General features: G+C 39.4%; 2 protein-coding genes across 2 annotated transcripts; one reads left to right on the top strand and one right to left on the bottom strand.

Moving 5' to 3' along the window:
- Nucleotides 1–479: 479 nt before the first annotated feature.
- LOC131778776 (asparagine synthetase domain-containing protein 1) lies at nt 480–11,788 on the bottom strand. Its single transcript, XM_066158897.1, is given in 14 exon segments — nt 480–1,355; nt 2,061–2,137; nt 2,140–2,150; nt 3,190–3,276; nt 4,135–4,151; nt 4,153–4,200; nt 4,883–4,974; nt 4,977–5,062; nt 6,733–6,978; nt 7,640–8,634; nt 9,886–10,026; nt 10,600–10,734; nt 11,026–11,238; nt 11,664–11,788. Coding segments are annotated over 14 exon segments (2,391 nt in total). The 5' UTR covers nt 11,724–11,788; the 3' UTR covers nt 480–1,172.
- Nucleotides 11,789–11,836: 48 nt separating this feature from the next.
- Nucleotides 11,837–17,996, top strand: LOC131778786 (ATPase ASNA1 homolog). Its single transcript, XM_059095238.2, has 9 exons — nt 11,837–11,995; nt 12,832–12,979; nt 13,467–13,524; nt 14,050–14,140; nt 14,670–14,820; nt 15,872–15,979; nt 16,565–16,709; nt 17,025–17,077; nt 17,762–17,996. The coding sequence occupies exons 1-9, from the start codon at nt 11,868–11,870 to the stop codon at nt 17,879–17,881; spliced, it is 1,002 nt and encodes a 333-aa protein (XP_058951221.1). The 5' UTR covers nt 11,837–11,867; the 3' UTR covers nt 17,882–17,996.
- Nucleotides 17,997–18,385: the final 389 nt, after the last annotated feature.

Genomic DNA, 18,385 nt, shown 5'->3' with positions numbered 1-18,385 from the left:
AAAGGAAATTATCACCAACTTAAAAAGCTCTTGATTGTTAAACAAATTCTCCTTGTCAGCACCTTAGGAAATGTATAGAGAACAGTATGGAGAATATGTATAATGATGTTAGGGTGTAAAGGATTAAGTGATAAAGCACCTTATGAGATTACTGGTCCGATGATGACTCGGATCAATCTTCGTCTTAAGTTCTTCAATTTAACAAATAGATTCCAAGTTGCCGTGCGTCTGTTCAGTAATAGATCACAGATGACGTCAAAATGTGGTAAGAACAAAAACGTGGCACACCAGGCGCAGCCGAGTGTGTCACTGATGTTCTTACCACATTTTGACGTCCTCTGTGATCTATTACTGAACTATTTGTTAAATTGAAGAACTTAAGACGAAGATTGATCCGGGTCATCGTCGGACCAGTAATCTAAGTCATTTCAGCAAATGAAGGCACAAAAGCAACTTGGAATCTATTTGTTTTATATAATAAAGAATTAAAAAAAGTTTTAATGATGACGTCATCTATACGTCTGTCCTCCAATAGATCATAAGTGAGAACCAATCAGAATGCGTGCATAACTGAGCTTATTATATAAAATCAAAGAATCAACGATTCTGCAACTTTCTTCCTGCAGATGAACTAATGCTGGCAGTGATAAACTACAGAATCCACTGAATTTGACAAAAATTTTTATTCTGAACCAGGAAGGTTTTTTTGTCCATTCTTCCAGTGACGATGTAAGATTCACCTTTATTACTAAATAATCCCATAAAATCTAATTCGACAGGTCCATATTCGAGTTCAATAGGTATATTGTCACTCTCCACCCACGAATGACAGCGTGAACTTGTTCCGGCGAACTGTCTAAGTGACTTGACGAAACGTTGGGAGCCTAGGGGATAACTTGTGATGCACAGGCATCCTATCCAGTAAGAGAACCAATATACTCTAGCCACTTCATGCTTCCATAATCAAAAGAAGCTCCGGTCCCGTGAGACACTTGGTACCTGTGAAAGGCTGAAGCTGTTGTGGGATGCCTGTGTCTCAACTGCTTGCTCGGATACTTTTTAGTTATGATACTAATGCTGTGCCTCTGGACATCGATATTCACAGACGATCCAAGACCAATGTTAAGCCTTACCGATCAAATATTGTTATTTCGGCTTACTTAACGGGCCATTTAGGACTCAAACCTGGAGCAGGTCTCTGATCCTTTCTCTCCACTGCTCTCCAGTTTGGCAATACGGGAACCAAACTGAATTGCGCGCTTAGGTAACTTTGATGATGACGTCAAGCCAAGTAACCTCGCTGCTTGGCGCAGCAACTGTTTCTCCCCAGTCCCTCTAGGCAAGCCTGGATCTGTCTGAAAATAAAACGTATTGGAGTTTTAAAACGACCGACATGCACGTGAAGACTTACAGTTGCAATGACAAATAAAATACCCCAATTTAATTTCAATCTAAGACTTACGATTGACAAGAAACAAGTTTCACAGTGGAGCTACTTATGGTTTAAAAGACAAAATGACTGACCCACAGACATATGGAGTGACTCACCGATCGACCACTGAACTGAGAGGCAGACAGACAGACAGACAGACAGACCAACTGACCCAACAAGCGACCAATAAAGAGAAGAATGGCCAGCCAACCAGACAGACAGTCAGACAGCACGTACTTTCAGTTTAACTCACAGATTGACCAACAGACAGAACGACTACGGAACCAAACGACCAACTGACCAACACAGATAGACCCACCGATCGACAGAAAGACAGACAGATCGTCCGATACAGACCAACAGTCCAACAGTCAGAAAGAGAGACAGAGAGACCAGCTGAGTAACAATTAGTCAGACAACAACACAAAGCGAAAGACAAAACCAGATACACGGAAGCTTAGTCCAACCAAATGACAAAGTGTTATCGTGTCCTGAAAACCGAGGTGTGAGCAGAATAAAATAACTATAGACGATAGGAATTCAATAAATTCTTTAAAAATGTTAATCGAATATTCGTTTAGGCATCTTGGAGCAAAGATGCGATTTCAAAAAGCAGCATTGTATTCACCTTGAGCCACACTGGTAGACTATTCAGAAACGAGACTACATCTTCGTCCAGAAACGGAAACCGCGCTTCTCGACCGTATCTGAGATACACCTGTAGACCAAATAAATGTCAGTCAACTTTTCATAACGACTCGAATCCACTATCTACGAGGATGAAAATCCGTCTGTTTACTGCTCCAGTGATCGGGTAGGTTTGTGAATCCCTATTCACTGTCCTTTCCGAGTCATTGTGTTGTGTTCCCTACTTTCCACCCTACTTTCACACCGAGAGCCTGTCTCTCCCCACAAGTATAAAAGGTTGGCAGCCAATTGTTGTGCATAAACCGTCAACATGTGGCCAATAACCTGTGACGGAACACATTCTATCCCGTGGGGTAACAGTTTTCCATTATCGCTTGATGCTCGTTAAGCCGAGGTAAGTTCCCTTGGCGCAGTTTTCGAGCGAGTGTCGCAAAAAACCAAAACCTAAGAAATCCCAGGGACCAATCATTAGCCAATAGCAACTCAAAGTAAAAACAAGCAACTGCGCGAAGCCAGGTCGTGATTGGCTTCAGTTTTGGATCTGATTGGTTGAGAGAGGGGTGTGAGATTTCTGGACCAATCACAGAGCGAAGTAATGCAAAACTGAAGCAACTCCGCATTACGTCCGACAGTCAAACAAAAATTGCTCTTAACTTAGGAAAACACTGTGATTTGTCGCTCACTTAAGGCTTTCCTTAAAGTATTTCTTTCACGCATTCACTCCCAGATCAGGTTGGTAATTCTCCTTACTTTGAACCATACAATTCTTATCATGTTAGTGCGGAAAATTTGATATTGGATCAACTAATAATCGTTATAGATTGAACATTGTTTTAAAAATTCTCATCACTGTTGTCTGCCTGATTTTTGATTCATATTGTCAGGAAAAGCTCGTATCTTGGAATCACATCTCATGGGATTTAAAAGGCTAACTCCCATTCAGAGCGAATGATGGCATTTAACTTATATCACAATATCAACCAAGCGTCCAGAAATTTCTCCTATTGGGGATAAAAACTTCATTTCCCACCTAGATTCTCAGACGTTGGCATGGTAAGAAAGAGAGTCGCAGTCAGGGAAGGAAATTCGGCACTGGAAGAGCATCTCACCTGTCCTCCACGCCCAAGGTTTCGCGTTAGATCTTCGCTTTACCTCCATTTCCATCGTCATCCATTAAACCTGACCAGCCTTCTACAACTGAAATGATATATATAAAACACTGTTGAAAAAACCGCAGCGTAAACATGTGCAAAATAATTTCAATTTGAGGATGGAAAAGTCTGAAGTGTGCGAGATCGCCACCTAGAGCTATATTGGTTTGAGACACAAGGGCTGATGTCGCGTGAGGTCCGGGATTTGAATTATTTGCCCAGGTTAATACGTTGTTGTTCTTAAGGACAGACACTACGCCTCTCTCCACCAAGGAGTTTAAATTAGTGCAGGTTAACTGTCATGGAAACCTGACAAAATGCTAATGGAGCGGGGGTTGAGTGGGGGTTGTAAGCTGCAGTGGGGTCTAGCATCCTCAACAGCGGGTGTAGCCGAAGATAAAACAATTTATTGGATGAGTTTGAGCACAATATCATGAATTATCAATGCCGAGATCTGAGTTATCTACCGAAGCTGAAGGCTACAGCCGATGAAACAGACATTAGGATAGATAATTCATGATATCAATGCGAAAACCGAAATCAAGAATAGTTTCTATGATACATTTTTTAAAAAAAAAAAAAAAAAAAATCTACAAAGGAAGACACTTTCTCATAGTTTGCAAAAGTTTGATGAACACTAACACGGACGAGGGGCTTAGAAACTAGGCAGACCTTGAACTGGACATGTTAACCCAATGTCTGCTTCAGACATTGGGTTATCATGTCAACTTCACACGCTGTTGTATACTGGCTGTACTGCTCTTGACCAATCAGATTTTTTCATTGTATGCCCTGATGTAAACTAATACTCCTCGTTTCTCCATGCTACAGAGGCCAGTATACGCTCTAGCGCTTTGTTGGGACCACTCGAATCTGGTGCAGTTTTAAACCTTAAACCCTCACTTGAAGCGTGTCCTGTGTCCTGGCATATCCTCCCAGTTGTTCATCACCCCCATACCAACCCAGAACCTGATAAAATGAGGATAAGTTATGAGTCACATGGTTACTCCTGTACACTTGACGTATGGTAAGAGTTGAAACTCTGGATACAGAGCTAAGGTCTCATGGAAAAAAAAAAAAGAAAAAAAAAAAAGAAAAACTGTAAGAAAAAACGACATAAGCGAGCATTTCACTTGCAAAAAAAAAGAAAGAAAAGCTCTAATTTGCATCTCCCGATAACTTTCAGTCATTTCACTTTTTGTTAACAAATGAATAAAACTACAACATAGTAACTGGATTTCAAAGTTATCGTTCTGTACACTAACCTACTTGCAAGGAGGGAATGGCTATGGGAGGACCAACACTCTCTAGTAGTACATAACTGAAAAAGCTCTGAAAATTTCAAAGCCGTGTAGCTGGAATTATTGGAGAAATGACTATCTGATAGTCTTCTTTTCACAAAAGTTTGTACGCCGAGAGGTCACAGCAATATATGCATAAACCAAGCTGTGTTTGGATTCATTTCTTCTTAATTTTCAATTTTTAATTTCAGCGGGAATCGCAACCAAGACAATACCTGGTTGGAGACAAGCTCTAACTGCAACGATACTTTCGATCTTTCGGAAAGTCGCTATCTTTTGAAGATCGCTGCTTTGGGATAAACATACACTCCGATTGACACTTCTGGGTCACAGCCTAACAACTGTTGTACTTTAGCTTGGCTTGTATATGTCTCCTCTTCAACATTTGCCTCACTATCTTGCTTGAGGTTACTATTCCCTTAGGTGGTTCGCAGACGACCACTCCCCGGGCAGCAAACCACAAAGCACATCCATTACTGTCATCCAATACTGTGTTCAGGGGGACACCCACATGGCTAATAATGCGTGACCTTGGAGAAATTTAAGATGAGAAATCCTAGCTTACTGAATAAGAATAAAATCAAGTAACAGCGTTGTAACAAAGATCCTACCACATTCCCAACTTCTTGTCACACATAAACATACAATCCTCAACAAAGTGCGGGTGATACCGTTATGAACAAAACGTTCGCAAATGATCACATTTTAGAACCTTGCAACAGCATCACCTCTACCCCACCCCACCCCCTACTGCACTGTTTGAAACAGTGTCCGAAAACGTTCATTGATCGGGGGGATGGGAAGTGGAGAGTGAAGAGATTAAACGCTCTAAAAGGAATAAGTCCTGTAATGGATAGGTCAACATATTTCGCACTAGGTTCTGCGCTAATAATAGAAGTGTCCCATAAATCTGACCACGATTTAAGATGTGACGTGGTTTGCCAACGATTTCTCTAAAGTATAGTCCTCGGATCAATCTGGGCGACTGGGTCGGCCGAAGAGTAATGCTTCTTTCCTTTCCTACGCGAAAGCGTCAATCAAGCGTTCAATACAACAAAAAGCTTCCAGACCATTCTGAACTCACGAGACCTTAACATTTCTTTTTTTAAACTCTACCTCGTCGGACCTCATTTCTTGCAAGTTCTTCAAGGGTCACATTTAACCTTAAGCGAGGAACAAAATTGTGAATTTAAGCCAACAGATTTATTGGTGGAAACTAATTACGTTAAAACGACAACAAAGAAAATCCAAAAGTCAATCACAAGAAACACCACGTTCAAACACTGAAAACTCAGAGCAAGTACACTAGTCTGCCTTTAAAGCGCGGGAAATTTACGCCGGGTGCGACCAATACGGAAACAAACGCCTGGTGACAGAAACCAGGGTAAAAAAAAAAAAAAAAACCCCCCGGGGGGGCCGGAAAGTTAACACGTGATACTGGCCGAAACTAGAAAGAAATGCGAGTTGGTAACCTCCAATCCCTGATAAACTCCACATGAAAACGTGATACGCCCCATGAACAAAAGATCGGAGCAAGTCCGTTGCGACCGTCGGAAGGACGAATGAGATCCAAATAATCTGAAAATTGAGTCCACTGATTGCTGACAGTGTTTTTCCGGACTCACACCAATCTCTCAACCATTAGATGTAAATATCACAGTGCTTTTCGATTCAGTGTCGTAAACATAAACAAATGTACTACAAACGTCCAATGAGAAGACAGGAAAAAAACGTGTAAGAGAGCCATGAGAACGCAAGCAAAACAACAAAACTGCCTAAAGCGCGGACAACGCGGGCGACCAAGTCCTTAATTGAGTCCAGCTTTGCATCTGAATGGTTAGGAGAGTGGGCGCGAATTTTTTAGCACCCATCACAAAACGAAGTAAAGCGAAACCGATACGATCTCAGATAACTTTCGACACTCAATAGAAAACTGCTGTATGACCAATGGCACTTTAGTCATTCAGTAATTTCCAGCGCTTCGGTCAGTTTGCTTGTTTTGTTTCGAATTCTTATTGGTTCTTTAATTCGTGTTCCTCTTTCAAGTGGACCTTGGCTTACAACACTCAATCTAACGACGCACTTTCTGTTTGGCTGATTAGGCGAGGTGAGTTCTTGCCAATCGATCAAGCCACGAAGTAACACATGAAAAACTAAACGCAACCTGTTGCGCTTTTTTTGTGTATATTAAATATCCGACAACTTAAAACTCTTCACCTCTATAAAATTCCATTTTCGTGACGGGTTGATAAGGCGCAATTCCTCCAAACCCGATATTCCAGCAAGTCTGTCTGGTACGCTGAAATTTCTGGAGTGTTTCACTTCCGTTGCGTTCTTTTTCGTCTGCTTTCCTTTTCTCGTCTTCTTGTTCGGAGGATGACTGGAATTGACTTTTTGTTCAAATGATACGTTAATGAGGTCTATGGCTTCTTCAACAGGTACATACCTAGAAATGAAATGTGTCCATTAAATACCCAACTAAAGTTACCCGTTACTCCGTTACTATTTTTGTTCGACCTTATTCCTTCATTTGTTCGCTTGTTGTTCGTTTGGTTGTTTGACAGTTATATCATGATGGTTCGCTTATTCTTCGTGTCCTTTGTTCGTTGGCTAGTTCGTTCGTTCATGTTCTCGTTCGTTCGCTCGCTTGTTCATTTGTTTGTTTTTATGTTCACTAGTTTGTTCGCTTTAAATCTGATTTTCTCCTATGTTTATTCGCTCGTTGTTTTGTTTGTTCGCTTTGGTCGTTTGTTCGTGCGTTTGGTCGTTTTTCGTTCTTTTGTCCGTTCGTTTTTTCGTGTGTTTGTTCATTCTTTCCTTTGTTCGTTCGTTTGCTTATTCGTTTGTTTGTTGGTTCGTTGGTTTGTTCGTTTGTTCATTCGTTTACTCGTTTCTTCATTCGTTGGTTGGTTGGTTTGTTCGTTGGTTTGTTCGTTCGTTCGTTCGTGCGTTTGTTCGTTCGTGCGTTTGTTTGTTCGTGCGTTTGTTCGTTCATTTGTTCGTTCGTTTGTGCGTTCGTTTGTTCATTTGTTTGGTTGTTCGTTCGTTCGTTCCTTCTTTAGTTCGGTTGTTTATTTCTTTTTGTATTCCATTATTTGTCGACTTACTTGTCCGCCAAAGCTGCTATCATCATTGAGTCAATTCCACCCGAAAATAATATTCCAACACGAGCATCGCGAACTTCTGAATTTTCCAAACTTCCCGCTTCCACACTTCTTCCAGATGAAGAAACAGAAGCAACTAAATGCCTATCACATGAAGTTCTCGGTAGATTCCACACTCGTTTCCTTACAGCATCACCAAGAACTGCGATAAATTTGTCTCTTGATTCGCCGTAACAGGAATCCCACTCATTTCGGGTTCTTAACAAGTTGCTCTGATGACACTCTTCAGCGATTGTCAAAGTCGAAGAAAAGTTTGCACATTCTTCGTTTAAATCAGTTTGTGTATCATCCTTGGAATAATTTTCTAAACACAAGTTTCTCTCGTTTCCCGTACAGCCCAGCCCAACCGGATAGCAACTGGAATCGTATTCACATGGAATCTCTGAACTTTTTCTAAAACCTCTTAAAGAAGAATCTAGCAAAGTTCCGTTTGTCGAAGAACCGTTCACCTTCATACTGCGAGTACAATCACGCATACTATTTTCACGCACAGTCATTTCGTGATCACAGTTCACTTTCCAGGTTTCAGGTTCAATAATAGTTCCTTCGGTTTCATTTCTTGTTTTCAGAGTGTCAGGATGCAAGATAGCTACAGGAAGTTCTTTGTTAACGTTTTCTACATAATTTTCTCCTTGTAACGTTTCTTTGCTCTCCTTCATTGGAATGTCTTTCGGTTTCTTTCTACCTTCATCTTGTACACTCAAACGTGAATGAATATTTCGCCTGTTTTCTTCAATGATTCTTAAGTCTTTTTCAGTTGGCATTTGTTTGTTGAAAGGCGTGACAGGACAATTTAGAAGCCCTTTCCTTTCTAATTCCTCGCCTGGAATGGTCCATTCATATTTATTGATCCTAAAGTATTGTTTCTCGTCTTGCTCGGTCGTCGAACTCACAAAATCCAAACAATACAGGCCATCGGCTGGAATCTCTTCAAAATGCTATAACAGAAAGATCAGAGGTATTTTACTACGTCAGAGGGAAGGGCTAACCACAGGCAGACTTTGTGCTAGTGGTTAACAGTTGTTGACATGAGACGAACAAAATTTATGAGGGTTATGAATAAAGTTTAGAAACTTGAAATTGCATATCTACATTTCATCTCGGTCTGATTGTCTCAATTAAGTTAAATGAAATGTTAATCGAAGCAGTTGTGGTATTTTTCCGCCCAAGTGGGCCGTTTAAAGCGTCTTTTTACGAAAATACTTTTGGCCGGAAGCCCTTGAGAAAGGGAATCATGTGTACTATAGGTGGCCTCGGTCGACATATCGGCCGATACATCGGCCGATGTATCGGTCGACTATCGACCGACTATAGGTTGACTATCGGTCGACAGTCGACCGATAGATCGGCCGACAGTGGACCGATAAATGTGCACATATCGGCTGATGCATCGGCCGACAGTCGGTCGATATATCGGTCGACTATCGGTCAACTATCGGTCAACTATCGGTCGACTATCGACCGATAGTCGGTCGATTGTCGACCGATAGTCGACCGATATATCGGTCGATTGTCGGCCTATATGTCGACCGAGGCCACCTATAGTACACATGATCCGACAAATGGAAAGAGAGACAAGGCTTGCAACTTGATGGCAGCCAGCCGCGACCTCCTCTACTTCAAACTAGAATTAACGCCAAACTACTGAAAATCTCTCCCAACGGTTGACGGTTGTTGATCGATGAGATGCTGCTCTATCTCTTTGCCAAATTTGAGCTTTATCTCTACAACATTTTCCAAGAAAATCGACGCTGAAATCATGAATACAGCATTCTTGATATAATCGGTGCCAAACTCAGCGCTTGGTTAGGTTTTGAATCGCAATGGGCTGTCGTATGTAATATGGATATGCAATTTTCAAAGCTTTACTCATTACCCTCATATATTTTGTTCGTGTCAAGTCAACAATTATTAACCACGAACACATGGTATGGTCTGCCTATGGGCTAATACTCGAAAGCAGTCAGTATCTCACACCATCAACTCAGTTGATTAAAATCAGAATAACTTGTAAATAAACAGAGAGAGAGACGCTGTGAGAGTTTACAAACCAAGAAGGCTAGTGCAAAAAAAGACTTATTGTATAGCCTAGCTGTTTTAGTACAAAATTCTAACTTTTAAACTCTGAAAAAATCCGCTTTGGTTCTACATGTACACTTTACTTTAAAAAAGCAAAAGAAAATGCTCACCAGATCCGTTCCAGCAGCAACAGGGTTTCTCTCAGTTACAGAGGCTATTGCAAGTACATCATCTGGATTTGAAGGAAGGTGCCACAAGAGACTGCGACGTCCAAAATAATCTCTGCCAAACCATAGCTTCTGTTCACTTACCTAGACAAAAATGAAACATCTCAGAAATAGAAAAATGAGGTAATTCTGTAAACCAAAGAAGTTCAATCTGATTACCATGGCATGATATCAACTGTTGATTTTTTAAGATCTGATTCAAACTCCTATGTTCCCCACACCCATTTCCAACCACTTCACATTTCCTTACAAATTAGCTGAGCAGCCTACAAAGTCATACATATTTTTGGTGATAGGAAAAAGTGACCCTTTATTGAGAAATTTGATGAACAGAAATGCGTCTGCTCTCTCCTGGTATAAGTTGAGAAAATTTGGTATTTCATTAAGATTGCACCTTCCTTTGGACAGGTCTGTGAATTCTTTTCATCTTTTCAAAGTGTTTATTACCCATCAAAGATCTAAGAATTCTCTGGCTGCTACACAAAATTCTCTTGTTAATTTTCGATGACCTCCGCTAAATTTTTTCATTCAGACATTGTGGATATTCTTTTTCCTATTACCTAATAATGCTATCATCCTACCACGACATTGTTCTAAGCCCTTTCCCCAGATAATAAATTGATCTCCTTGTATATTTAGCAGATCAGAGGCCTGTACCTGCCAGTAAAGAAATGCCCAGGGACCATGAATCTTTGCCAGTGTAGACAAAATGTGCTGAGAAGGAGGAACATCTGATGGATGGTTGGACAACTTTTCCAGCAAAACAAGAGTATCATTTTCATCTTCCTTTACCTAAAAAGGTTATGTTAGGGTTTACTTGTTGACTAAAATAAAATATTCCTCTTTTTTTTTTAATGGAATGACTTCCCAGATTACAGTACTTAGAGTAAGCCTGACTTTTTCTTTGTAGTTTGTTATAATCTTCACCGTGTACTAAATGAATGCTTCAACATTTTGGCTGTATGAATTCTCAGTACACTTGAAAAGGAATACTACAGTACAACACTGACATCTCCTATAATAAGCGATTCATTTCATTTTATTTTTCATTTGGAATTTCTAAAATTATGTAAATAACTGTACCTGTAATCCACCAAATATTTCTCCATTCCACAACAAAATATTCCCAGATTCATCCTCTAAAGGTTGAGGAGTCTTTGCTCCTCTCAAATGAAGCACAGTAGCAACAAATTTCAAGCAGAATGTTCCATTATCATTTGTTATGGAACAGTCTGTTTTTCCGGCTTGGTCTGGACCTCTTCTTTGGAGATGTGGAAGGATTGAATCTGAAATAGCCTTGAGAAATAATTGTTAAAGAAACTTTGCACCCCTGATCCTTTTGCCACCACTTTCAACGAAAAAAAACACAACTCTAGCATTAGAAGTTTAGGAAATCGAGGACCATAAATCTGCCGAAAAAATAATGGAAAATTAGGAGACTCTTTAACTCCCAAGATCTGATCGTGAATTCTCCCCTCTAGCCGCTAGACATTTCCCTGTAAATAAGTAACGAGAATTTGATGTAAGACCGAGATAAAAAACTTCTACCTGATAAGATTGAGTATTCTCGTTACCTGTTTGCTTGATGATGTTTAAATTTTATAAGGAGAATTTACATGTTAATCACTGCTGGGAGAACAACATGTGCTCAGAGTTTTCTTGCTTCTCACCAAAAAAAAATATGAAGGAATAGAAAGATCGGATAAAGGATAAAAACCAACCTTATAGCGACTCCTAGAGCTGTGATTATCCACGAAAAGGCAACAGCAAATTCCACACATTTTAATTTTTGCCAAACGTTCACTGTCGCTTCAAGTTATCATTTTGTCCGCCATATTGAAATCATTGTTCTGTGCCTTTAGTTCACACTGATAGCGGTCTCTTCACCAGTTACCAATCTTTTTCTTGTTAACGCTCATTTCAAGATGGCGTCCGCCAGCATCGTAGAAGAAGCTGAAGTTTTCGAACCGTCGATTCAAAATATCATCGATCAAATAACGCTGCGATGGGTTTTTGTCGGAGGAAAAGGTGGTGTTGGTAAGACAACATGCAGGTACGCAATAAGACTGCTGTTAGATTAAGATTTTGTAGAATGATTGGCGTCGATTTTTTGATGTGATAGCTGAAGATTTCAGAAAACCGTGGTACCGCCTTGTTAATACTTGGTTTATGCACGTCCTGATTTCAACAGTGATTGGTAATACTACATTAAATGTTCCCGAATTATGCCAAATGTTCACGGTTTTCAAAGTTCGACGGTTGCGAAAGCGTACGTACAATTCTGTCTTACACAGTATGGTTATCATGCGATCAGTCAAGGATTCTTTTACTGATTATCGTCCCTAATCTTTCTTGAAGTTTGATTTTTTTTTTCTATTTCTCTATTCTTTGCACTAGTTTGATAGCCATCTAGTTGTGATAAATTTATTAAGCTATCGTATTTATTGTCTTTATTAAAGATGTAAGTAAAATAGTAAGGTGTATGATTTCATTGAAAAAAGGAGGATCCTATGAATCATTTTTCTATATAACATAGAAAAATGTTTGACAGAATCCACCAGAAGTGATAGTTCTCTTGGCTCTCATTACCAGTCATCTTGACAGTGTGTAAGAATTGATAAACTTGATCCACGAAAAGTTTCCATGTCAGATTGAATCAATTGAAACGTTTAAAAGGAAAATTACAGAAAATTCTACTTTTAGCCATGCCATTACTACACATAGGTGTATATAAAACAGGAGTTCAGGGTGCAGCGTCAAGGATCAGTAATGTTAATATTGTAATGCAAACAAATAGCAAAAGAAAATATGAGAAATATGAGCTAAAAATTTAACATCTTTCAAATCTGTGCAAAATGTTCATCATGTTTGTATTTTAATATTGTTTAGTTGTAGCATTGCTCTTCAACTCGCTAAAACAAGAGACACTGTCCTGATTATTTCCACTGATCCTGCTCATAACATATCAGACGCGTTCAACCAGAAATTTAGCAACACTCCAACCAAGGTTCAAGGCTGTGATAACCTCTATGCAATGGTAAGTTAACCCTTACCTCCCATGAGTGACCAGGACTGTATTTCTCCTTACAATTTTAATACAATATCAAGCAGAAAAGTAATGAGAATAAAGAAGAATATCAAGTAGGGAGATTATCAGTGGATCTAATGCCAAATTCTCCTAACTAAACTCATAAGAATTGTATGGTTGACACTGATGAGAATTACTAATGAGATCTTGGTAGTGAAAGGGTTAAGCATTACACACAAAATTTAATCTCTAGCTGTATAATGTTAACATCATTATGTATATTCTCCATACTGTTCTCTATACATGTACTTTGGTGCCAACAAGGATAATTTGTTGACCAATCAAGAGCTTTAATTGGTGATCATCTTCTTTATTTGCTTGACCTTAATGTGTGATTCACAGATGATATTTTCAACGAGGATTAGATGTTAGTCACCCCAAGATGTCAAAGGGTAAAAAAGCTTAACCATTGTATACACGTTTATTATTTCAATAGGAAATAGACCCAAATGTTGGATTTTCTCAGCTTCCTGATGATATTTTAGATGAGCCAGGTGAGTTCCTCTTTGTACTTATACTATCATTTAATTTTATGATACAATATATTAAACATAGTCGAAATATTTAGTATTAGTAAATGTAAATACCACACAGGTAAGAAGTGCTTTTTGTACACTTTGATTGGCTGGTTTGGAAGTGATTGGCAAGTACTATTCACTTCTGAGTAGCTGAAGAGACAAAATTTCCCCATTGACATTCTACTTTCTGACTGTTCTTGGATATAGTAACTGAAATAAACAGATTTTTTTTAGTTTCTGTCTGTTATATACTAATTATTTACCTAATTGTCAGTGCAAGTGATGGGTATTTACCTTGCCACTTTGTGGCTTGGTAAATATCTGGCACTATTCACCTCAACTTCGATGAATAATTGATAACTATTATTACTTGTCACATTGTTTTTATCATCATCATCATCATTATCATCATTCCTATCATTATTGTTGTTGTTGTGGCTGAAATTTGCAAAATTTTTTTATATAATTAAAATTTGTCATTATCATGTGACTTTATTATAGACTTGATGTCCATGGGTAAAGGTATGATTAAGGAACTATTAGGAGCTTTTCCTGGAATTGATGAAGCCATGAGTTTTGCTGAGGTTATGAGGTTTGTCGTCACCATTATCATTAACATTGCTGTCATCTTCATTGTTTCAATAACAACACAGAAGGGTTTTTCGCAGTAGATATTAATAATTAACCCTTCAACTCCCATGAGTGTCAAGACAGAATTTTCCTTATAAAGCACACAAGTGATGAGAAAAAAAAAGATATCGCTCAGAGGATTATTATTTAATCCAATACCAAATTCTCCAAACTAACATCACAAGAACTGTATAGCAGACAGTAAGGAGAATTACTAATGAGATCTTGGGAGTTAAAGGATTAACCTGTACAAAGTTGGTTACCAAGTACGGTTAGCACTTGAGTTCCTGTCTTGGTACCTAAAACCCAAAATTAATGAAAGACAAGTTAATTTATAGTTGACTTGTGATGCAGAAATATCTTATTTGAAAAAAAACCCTGGCTGGTCTGAACATTGGCCCTTAAAGGACTCAGTGAATGAGTGATCAGTGATCAAGATAATTATCTGCTATAACTTACTAGTAAAGCTTTTCAACTTTCTCTACACACAGGCTAGTGAACACAATGGATTTTAGTGTAGTGGTATTTGACACAGCTCCAACAGGCCACACCCTCAGACTACTTGCATTTCCATCAATTATTGAAAAATCTCTTGGAAAAATTTTAGCTCTGAAGAACAGTATTGGACCATTTGTCTCTCAGGTAATGTACATTATATTTACCCCTGGAGCAGCTTATTTCTGTAGCTCTGAGGTGGGGCACAAGGCTATTAGTGACCCTCATCTTTTGTCAAGTAATCATGTAACTGAGACAGCCTTACACGTGTATGCCTCCTCCAATTGATGGTTAACGTTAACTTATAACTACTTTGCTGCAACAGTTTATTTAAAGTTTATTAATTGATGATATGAAGCTGGGAATAACATTTTTGGGAAAATTCGTCAGAGTTCTGAAACTAACCCTTTTTCCAGTCATGGTTTTATATCAAGTCAAAATTTCCAAATTTCAAGTTGTCCTAATTCTTAGTGGTGGGAGACATGGTGTGATCTTGTGGTCAGTGAGATAGACTATGGGTGGAGAGGTTTGGGCTCAAGACCTGGCCAGGTCATTGTGTTATCTTCTTGGGCAAAATGATTTACTTTCACAGTACCTCTCTCTACCCAGGAGTAAAACGTTTACCAGCATTGTCAGGGAAGCCTGATGAAATGCTGGGGGGGGGGGGGGGGGGTAATCTTATGATGGACTGGGGCCCCATCCAGGGGGTAGTGGTAATACTCCTAAGCTCATCATACAAAGGAAAACAGTATAACTTCTGGCTGGATATACAACTTGGCCTGAGTGTGGCCTTTTAATTCCCACCTACTGTCTGCTGAACAATGTATTGATACATGTATCATAAGGAGGTGTTACCTGGGGATCAGCCATGAATGACACTTTGAAGTAAGGTTACTTCCCACCTTTGCGGGTGTCTTTCGGGAAAAGATTTGTATGTGCACTAGTTTCACTAAAATTCTAGCAAAGTGTACATCACAAGAAAGCTTAATAAATACAGGTTGCAATAAAAATATAATTTAAGAAAGCTTTCTAAATAACTCAGGTGCTTTTGGAGATTTCAATTTTTTTTTGGAAATGTTAGGTAAAATGTTTGAATTCAGTTCAGTCAAATAAAAGAAAAAACGTTTTTTCGGCCTATGAAGGTGGGAAGTAAAATTTAATAGGTGGGTTTCCCTTTTTTTTTTTGCTTGTTGTTTAGTTTGGCTCTTTGCTGGGTATAAATGATATGAATGCAGATCAAATGACCAAGAAGTTAGAAGACACACTGCCCGTGATACAGCAAGTCAGTCAACAGTTTAAAAATCCGGTATGAGAGAAACTTCTCTATTATTATCAATGTAAAGAGTTTTTCGAGAGTGTCGTTAAAGCATAACTAGAGGTATCACCTCGACCATTCAGAAAAAAGGGAAGAATCATCAGAAGCCAATGAGAACCTTTGAGTAAGAACAAGCAAACTGCGTAAAGCGCGGGAAAACGCGTGATCAAGTCGCGATTGGCTTTAGTTTTGCATCCGATTGGCTGAGAAAAGGGCGCGAGTTTTCTGGACCAATCACGGAGGACGCAAGTAAACCGCGTTACTTTTGACAGTCAATGTACCAGTAGGGTAATTTAGTTTTATCAACTGAGTTGATAAGGTTAATTGGCCACCGTAGTGTTTCAAGGCTGACGTTTCGAGCGTTGGCCCTTCATCAGAGCGAATGGCGAGGGGCTATTGCTCTAAACGTCAGCTTTGAAACCTTTACGGTGGCCAATTTACGTTCTAAATCAACTGATAATACTGAATTACCCTGTTGTACCCTCCCTTCGACGTAGTACTGCAGTTTCTGTAGAAACTTACCCCCTTTATTCAATGTACCAATAACCGATTTTAAATTTAACAACTTTCTTTCAGGATCACACAACATTTGTATGCGTTTGTATAGCAGAGTTTCTGTCCCTCTACGAAACAGAGAGATTAGTTCAAGAGCTCAGCAAGTCAGACATTGACACACACAACATCATTGTCAACCAACTGATTTTCCCCGACAAAGAGAAAGGTGATGTTGTTTTTAAATCATTCGCGCTGATGAAAGCGTACCACTAGTAATTACTTTCCATGTCCCCTCTTTAGCCAAACTGATTAAGAACATTTCTTCTTCGCCCAAGTGAAGTGCGTCCTGTAATTGGCTTTAAACTATTTACGGTGACCAAGTCACGTTATCAACCCAGTTGATAACACTAAATTACCCTGTTCTTCTCTCCCACCGACGCAGCACCACAGTTTCTTTAGAAAGTTATCCCCTTTATCCGATGGACAAGTTTCGCGCTTCCTGAATGAATCCAACTGAGAATATTTTTTTCTCCTTTCACAGCATGCGCATTATGCCAAGCCAGATACAAAGTACAGAATAAATATCTCGAGCAGGTAAAAACTCGTACTTCGGAAGATAGATTACCTCAAATCTCACGAACCAGTCATTGAAGAGAACGAGCAACCGATTAGGGTAACGACAGGGGACGATAGGTAACGAAGGGTAACGACAGGGGACGATAGGTAACGAAGGGTAACGACAGGGGACGATGGGAAACGAAGGGTAACAACTGGAAACGAAGCGATAAAAGAAATAGAATTAAGGATCGATTCTGTCAGCGAGAGTTGACGATTTAAAGCACGATTTAACGAACGCGAGAGATCGAATGAAAGAGCGAGAAGGAATGAAGAAAGAACGAGTGAACATACGAGGAGGAACACGTTCAAATGCACGAACGAACAAGCGATTAATGGCCTATGGACGGCCGAACAAACGAACGAGCGAACGATTGACCTAGCGAAAAATGGCCAGTGGACGGGCGAAAAAAAAAACAAACGAACAAACGATCAACCAGACGAGTTGTAGCCGATGGACGGCCGATAGACGGCCGGGCAGACGAACCAACAAACGATCGGACAGGCGAATAATGGCAAATGGACGGTCGAACATACGAACGAACAAACGATTGATCAAGCAAATTATGGCTGATCGACGACCGAACGAACAAACGAACGAAAAGTGAGATCACTAACATAATAGTAAAGTTAAACTCCTCTCTCTCATTTCCTTTTTTGTAGATTCAAGACTTGTACGAAGACTTTCACGTTGTAACTCTGCCACTCTTGGCTCACGAAGTACGAGGTCGAGAAAAACTTGAACAATTTTCTAGAAATCTGTTAACTCCATACTCCAACTAGAACGTGAAAAGTTGAAATAAGAAGGAACAAAAACATAAACAAAAACAAAACAAAAGTAAAACAAGCAAACAAAACAAAATACATGAAATAAATTTTAACAAGTTTGGATGAAGCAGATGTTATCACAACAGTTGAACTGAGATGATTTTCTGTCACTCTATGAAGTCGCACATGAGGCGCAACTGAGTGTGTCACTAATGGTCTTCCCGCGTTTTGTTGTGTTCTGTTAGGTACAGACCCACAGTTACATGGAATCTGGTTTTTTAATAAGACAAAGAAGGAAAATGTTGTTAGTGATGACGTCATGTATGCGTCTGTGTTAACCCTTTACACCCTAACATCAGTATGCATATTCTCCATACTGTTCTCTATACATTTCCTAAGGGGCTGACAAGGAGAATTTGTTTATCAATCAAGAGAATATTTAGTTCGTGATCATTTGCTTTATTCTCATGACCTTACTGTGTGATGCAGGGGTTATACTGTTGGGAGAAATTATATGAG

The sequence above is a fragment of the Pocillopora verrucosa genome, chromosome 12 (assembly GCF_036669915.1).
Source record: "Pocillopora verrucosa isolate sample1 chromosome 12, ASM3666991v2, whole genome shotgun sequence".
NCBI lineage: Eukaryota > Metazoa > Cnidaria > Anthozoa > Scleractinia > Pocilloporidae > Pocillopora > Pocillopora verrucosa.
Note: the sequence above shows the minus strand (reverse complement) of the source record. Positions and strands in the feature narration are given on the sequence as shown.

What these genes read in the sequence shown, in the direction of transcription:
- LOC131778786 (XM_059095238.2), top strand. Translation starts at nt 11,868, where the DNA reads ATGGCGTCCGCCAGCATCGTAGAAGAAGCTGAAGTTTTCGAACCGTCG. An exon ending in GTTGGTAAGACAACATGCAG is followed by an intron (nt 11,996 to 12,831) that starts GTACGCAATAAG and finishes AATATTGTTTAG; the next exon opens with TTGTAGCATTGCTCTTCAAC. An exon ending in TTGGACCATTTGTCTCTCAG is followed by an intron (nt 14,821 to 15,871) that starts GTAATGTACATT and finishes CTTGTTGTTTAG; the next exon opens with TTTGGCTCTTTGCTGGGTAT.